Source organism: Dufourea novaeangliae, unplaced genomic scaffold (genome assembly GCF_001272555.1).
Source record: "Dufourea novaeangliae isolate 0120121106 unplaced genomic scaffold, ASM127255v1 scaffold172, whole genome shotgun sequence".
NCBI lineage: Eukaryota > Metazoa > Arthropoda > Insecta > Hymenoptera > Halictidae > Dufourea > Dufourea novaeangliae.
This window is the reverse complement of record NW_015374058.1, coordinates 1092999-1098998: the sequence shown is the minus strand read 5'-3', so window position 1 is coordinate 1098998 and position 6000 is coordinate 1092999. Positions and strand designations below refer to the sequence as shown.

General features: G+C 44.5%; 1 protein-coding gene across 1 annotated transcript in view; it reads right to left on the bottom strand.

Moving 5' to 3' along the window:
- Nucleotides 1-6000, bottom strand: part of LOC107190024 (protein sickie-like) — a 31597-nt gene continuing 25597 nt past the window's right edge. Inside the window, 7 exon segments of the mRNA XM_015578740.1 lie at nucleotides 1-1855; nucleotides 2280-2364; nucleotides 2366-2609; nucleotides 2682-2884; nucleotides 3116-3646; nucleotides 3733-4268; nucleotides 4930-5571. Coding sequence (XP_015434226.1) covers nucleotides 1697-1855; nucleotides 2280-2364; nucleotides 2366-2609; nucleotides 2682-2884; nucleotides 3116-3646; nucleotides 3733-4268; nucleotides 4930-5571 — 2400 coding nt within the window. The 3' untranslated portion in view covers nucleotides 1-1696.

Genomic DNA, 6000 nt, shown 5'->3' with positions numbered 1-6000 from the left:
ATAAAGTAGGCAAAAGAAGCGGATGAAGAAGAACAATTGAGTGATACCAGCCGTATCAAGTTTAGTGTGATTTATTTGATGACACAATAATTATCGTTATTTGAATAAAGATCGAGTGCAGTGTCGTACAGCGTATAAATACGGTACAAACGTAAAAAACCTGTAAATGCGACTGTATAATTGTTACGTTACATGCACATCGTATTCAGGACGACATCGTGCCACCGATTGAATTCTGTAAATCGGCCATAAAAGCCCCCTATCGCTTAAACATGTACAATATGTATAGTCTGTGTAGTCTGTAATGCAATCTGTCCTTCGTTTTGGTAGTTCGACACACACACATACCTGCCCAATGAATTGCACATGGATGATTTATATTTCCGTTGCCTTTCATATCTCTTCTTTTTATACACTTTACACGCCGCTCGTCTAAAAGAGATCACTTCGCGGGCTACCAGGTTGGGACCTTCGATTAAAACTCCCACCATCGCGCATCATCTTATATCCCAATCGTCATTCGTATTTACAATGTTACATGACCAGAAATTACTCACATGTCTTACCGGCTAATTATAAACTTTATCCGTAAACATTACATTTAGCGCCGTCATCGTTAGGTTGTGTGTATACATATAATTATATTAACATTTCTTTAATTAAATAGAGCTTTCGTAGCAAAGTATGTATAAATAGACTATCTTTGCACGCACACCCATCATCATCATTATCATCATCATCATCATCATCATCATCAGTTGCTCACTTCGAACTGCGCGCTTGCATTCTTGAAGGCGAGACAGTACACACACCGTTTTGAGCGGTTCGTCCAATGAGATCCGTCTATCGAATAATGATACGCTATTACCTGAAAAGTAGTGGACGAGAGGAATGGCAGTTCCCCGGGGGATCCTATGAACCTTGGCTCAGTTCGAAGCCAGTTTCTTGTTGTTTTTACGCCCTACGATAATACTGTATAATTCTATCCAAATTCCTCGAGAAGAGTCGCGTGAAACTACACTTATTTTGGGATCGTACCTTTGACCGTAGAAATGTTATCTTGTTTAAAATAGACTCGTACTTCCGTAACGGCAGAGTGAATTATTGCATCGCGCGGTTGACGTACGCTCTTACATCCCTTCGATTCGAAGAACGTCAGGGCATTGTCGCTTGCGTGTCCCTTACTTAGTTTTTTTAATTTTTTTTTTTTTTAATTACATATCACACCGAGGTGCCTGACGCACGTAAAAATCTAGAATAAATATAGGCCATTTTTAGGCATTGAAAAACTTCTCTCGACAGATTCTAATCCCTAATTTACCATTGTAATGCACACCGTTTCCTTATCGTTTAAGAGCGAATGGAACGACGTGTTTTAAAGTAGAATAATCGTATCACGTATTGCCGAAGACCTATTTAAGCGTCTTCATCGATACTTTGGTGTCGTTTCGCCTATCGATGTGATATATCTTTTTCGTCGTAAAAAGTCAGAAGGAGAAAATCTGTACTTATAATTCTTAACGTTATTAAACGCTTTTGATTCGTTTTCCTTTTTTTTTACGAAACTTTTGTATGCATATCTAATTCGGTTGTATGTCCTTTTTCTTTTCTTTTTTTTGCTTTCATTTGACTGGGATGATACAAACTGGCCTCATGCACGATCGCTTTTAGAAATTTTCTCTGTGTAATTGTCAAGTTAAAGCGCCGATTCCACACCTCTGGACGACGATGTCGATGAACTCAAATCCTCCGAGTGTCGAGTGTGGGACGAATCGAGGGAGGTGACCGAGTCACTGTCGTTGCTATGAGGACTCGAATAATTAGCTGCTTCCTGTAGTCTCATTAGCATGTTCAGCTGTAAGAGCGACAGACGTTAATAAATTATTGCATTGTATTAACGTAGTACATGCGTGTGCTTCTTCTTTCACTCATGGAGTCTTCGGTCAAATTCAAAATACTTGATGCATTTTTCCAGAAATACTTATAACTTTCAAAATTGTGAAGAAAGCGTCCGGTTACAAAAATACACTATCTTCTAAGATATCACGATGGTCATTTCAATAATTCCAGCGTAAAAGATATTTTTTAAACGTGTACAAAGTAACAAAAAAATGTGTTAGTTATACGGTTCTCGAAGCGTTGTATATAAAGTATTTAATATTTAAGACTATTTTTTCTTAGTAAACACTTAATCCTTGTAAATGTTTAAGTTTTGTTTCAAAGACGAATGAAATATTTCATCGTCCTAATATTTTGTATTAACAAATAAAAGTACCAACCAGTGGATCGCCTTCGGTGTCACTGTGCGTGCTGCCGAGGCTTTTCACGCTGGACCCGCCGACCCCGGAAGTGTGTCCAGAGGTGTAGAGCGTCGCTGCCGCCGTGTACCGCGTGGGTAGAAATCCACGGATAACTCGAGGTGATAAATTGGGCTGGATCTTCCCATGGGGTGTCGCCATTTCCATTACCAATCACGCGTCTGCCATAGAGTGTTAATCCTTCTCTGACTGCTTCTATCAAATATGGGATCACGGAGTAGTTCCACAGGTCTGTGAACCATACCTGGGAACCAGTTACTTCCATCGGACAGGACAAAAACAGTCGTGGCCCTAAAGATCAAACATTAAGCATCAAGTCCTTTTAAGGGAACGGAGATTATTAAGGTGTTGTTATCGTCTTACCTATGGTCACGTCGGAGCTACTATGAGTTTCTAGGAACTTGTTGAGATGCAACCAAACCCGAGGTAACCACTCAACCACCGCCGCCATTTCTGCATTCCTGGCCCCGCCACACTCGCGTAGCTCGTGTTCCAGCAACTTCCGCCTGAGATAACGGCCCAAGAACCCTTTAACTGGTTCCATGTGGTTAGCGCAGAGCACCCACCTGCAAAGGAACAGAGTTGAAGGAAATTAATTTAGAAGAAGCAAAACAAGGGCGGAAAACGGGGAGGATGTGTAGCATAAAGCGTTACCATTGCTTTATTTAGGAACTACTAGAGACAATGAGATACATATGTTATATAAGAAGACAACTATATTCTATGTAAGTTCTTTTGGTTGAGCGTTACAGATGGTTAACACAACATATTTATTGAAAAGGAAGGGAATGACCTACCTGAAGTTGTGATGTAACTGAAGATTCGTCGTGCTACAAGTCGCCTGGCTCATCGTCCCTATGATAGCCGGGCATGACGAGTGTCTGGTACCGAGTAGCCCGCTGAACAATTCTCCCAAGGATGCAGCGTGTTGCAGGTTCTCTAGAATGATAACCCTTGGCAACTCGTCGGCTGCGTTCGAGTCGCATCTTTCGGCGATGTGCGCGAGATATTGCCTGAGCTCTTTACTGGACTTGTGGTCGACGTTGAATGTGGCGACCGCTGCCGCATCTTTTGCATCGTTGTCGGTATCTACCAAGGCGTGCGCCAACTTTCCGGCCAGATAACTCTTCCCGGTGCCACTTGGTCCGCAAAGAATGACTCTGCGATGCTCAGTCAGCAGAGATATCAGCCGTTGCACGATCGACCGTGGTATTAGGGTGTCTACGGCAAGCCACGAGTAACCGGAGAGCACCAGGTAGATAGTTTTCACGTGGCCGATCAGATATCCGCAGGGAAGTAGTTCTGGATGCTGCGAATCCGTGGTGCATCTGTATATGTAAAGAAACAGATGAATATATTGTGTTCGCAAATACAATTGTATTTATTGTGAAGTTTAGCCAACAAAGGAAAGTACCGTGAAGCTTCGCCAAGGTGATAGGCGGCGACACATTCCACGCCCAGACCAAGATTCGTTACAGGATCGACTCTTGTAACGTACTCCTTGAAACAACGTCTCACCGTCGAATCCAGAGCGTCCCAAGTGGTCTTGTTGCTGATGCAAACACTCGCGATGATACAGTGAGGCGGCTCACCGATACTACCGTCTGATGTGCTTCCGGTTACTAGATTATAATTGAAGTTCTTCTCGCTGCCGAGATAGATAGCCACGTTGATTCTCTTCCCGTCTGTGTCCTGCTCCATCGTTGGTTCACCGGTTGTCGAGGTGGTCGACGGCACCACTGGATGCTCCGGTACATTCAAATTTTCCAGTTGATCTGCCGCCGAACTGGCGTCGCCGTTCGCCAACGCGGCAACGGTCGAGGCCACTTCCGTCATGCTGAAACGCCTGTCCGGGTCGCTGGGCAGCGACGACTGCGACGATGTCAATGATTTCGAGGTCACCAATCTCTGGAGACGTTCATTATTCTGCTTCAAATTCAGCATCTCGTTCTGCAATGGAAAAATGTTGTAGGTCAATTTACTGAAAATGGTATAGTTATAAAATATGAATCACTATCTGATGTAGTTTTAATGATCTACATTGGGAAACTATTCCTTACAATGGAAATAACTAGAATTCAGAAGATTTTATCTCTTATCTGATCCTTAGAAAAGTACTTCTATTTAACGTTAGTTCCTCTAATACCAATAGATGTCTCACTACTAATACCACAGATGAGATATAAGAATAGACCTAACATTTTAGAGCGCACCTCTACATAAAAGTTCCCGATATCAGGAATTACGTTCGACACCGTGATAACGCACAGCACACACACATGAATGCATATAGCGATGCATACATTCATTATTGCCTCGGTATCGCTAGCAAGGAATGGAATTCTGAAATGGTACGGGGGTTTCTGAAGCCCCCTAAGCATAGGACCTCTATCCTTATATCTCGTCTGTGCTAATACAGTGGACTCTGACTATATTGCCACGCGAGGCACTTTTCCTTCACACGTACTTTCGTGCTATGACGATAGAACTTAGCATGGAGGGGGCTCTGAACTCATTGCCATTTTACTCCCCTACAGCCGAGACCATGGCAATATAGTAAGAGTCCACTGTACTATACTTTCCTATTCAGCTGAGGCATCAAGTGACTTACCCTCATCTTTATGACCGTATCCTTCAAGGACTCCAACTGATGGGCCGACGACAGAGCCTCCAATCTGATATCAGTCAGCACCAGGTCCTTCTCCCTGAGCTGCTTCTTCAGCTCGACCACATCCTCGTCCTCTTTCTTATACAAGGCTGAACTGCTCTTGCTCCCGGTCAACGGGTTCTCGACATCCGGTGATTTTTGTCCGTTGCTCCTCGGGCCCTGGCTCTTGGCCGTGTCGTGTTTGGCCGCGGTTGGCAGTCTGGGACTGTTTGGCGCGCTGAGGTCGCCACCGGCGCTCTCCTTGCAATCCTCCGCGTCAGAAACGGACCCGTGTCTGTTTTTCCGCGACCTCGAGAACGCCTTGGAGAACGAGCTGCGTAGCCAGCCCTTCTTCTTGTGATGGCTGCTGGCCGAGCAAGCGCTGCTCAACGAGTTCAACGACGTGACGCTGTCCGCTGACAACTGTCGCGCCATCGAAGCACCCTGATGACTGCTGTTCCCGGTGCATCCGGTCGTCCCGGAATCGGAATCGCCCAGAGTATGGCGGCGACCATTGTTCGCTGTCGGTCCACTGTTCAGACCAGCCTCAGCGCTTTGCTTCCGAAGCCTTTCGATCGTCTCCCTCAGCTCCTGCAGCTCAGAATCCTGCAAAATCACACGGATCGTATAGTCGTCTCGTTTTTCTTAATTTTTTTTTTTTATAACCGTGACAAGTATTTCGCCGCGAGATACAGACAGAGGAAACGGTCGCGGTCGGATAGGTCAGGAAAATTAACGATAATTGCGCGCCCGGATCGTTAGCGCATGCACACAGGGCTCTCCGATTTATACCAACCCGTCGAGATTTACGAGACCATAAAAACAATCAGGTGGTAGAAACTTTCCCTTCCTTATACAACGCTAATTGTACGATTTCGCAAGTATACGAGTCTTAACACGTAGGCTGATTTATTGTGATAGTTTATTTCTCGGTGACATGTTATTGAGCGTGAAAAGTGGGTTGGAAATGTTTTTATTCTAGTAGGCGACCGCGAGGCGTTCGGCGTCCTTTTCGGGTTCTTTGCGATTGCTTCA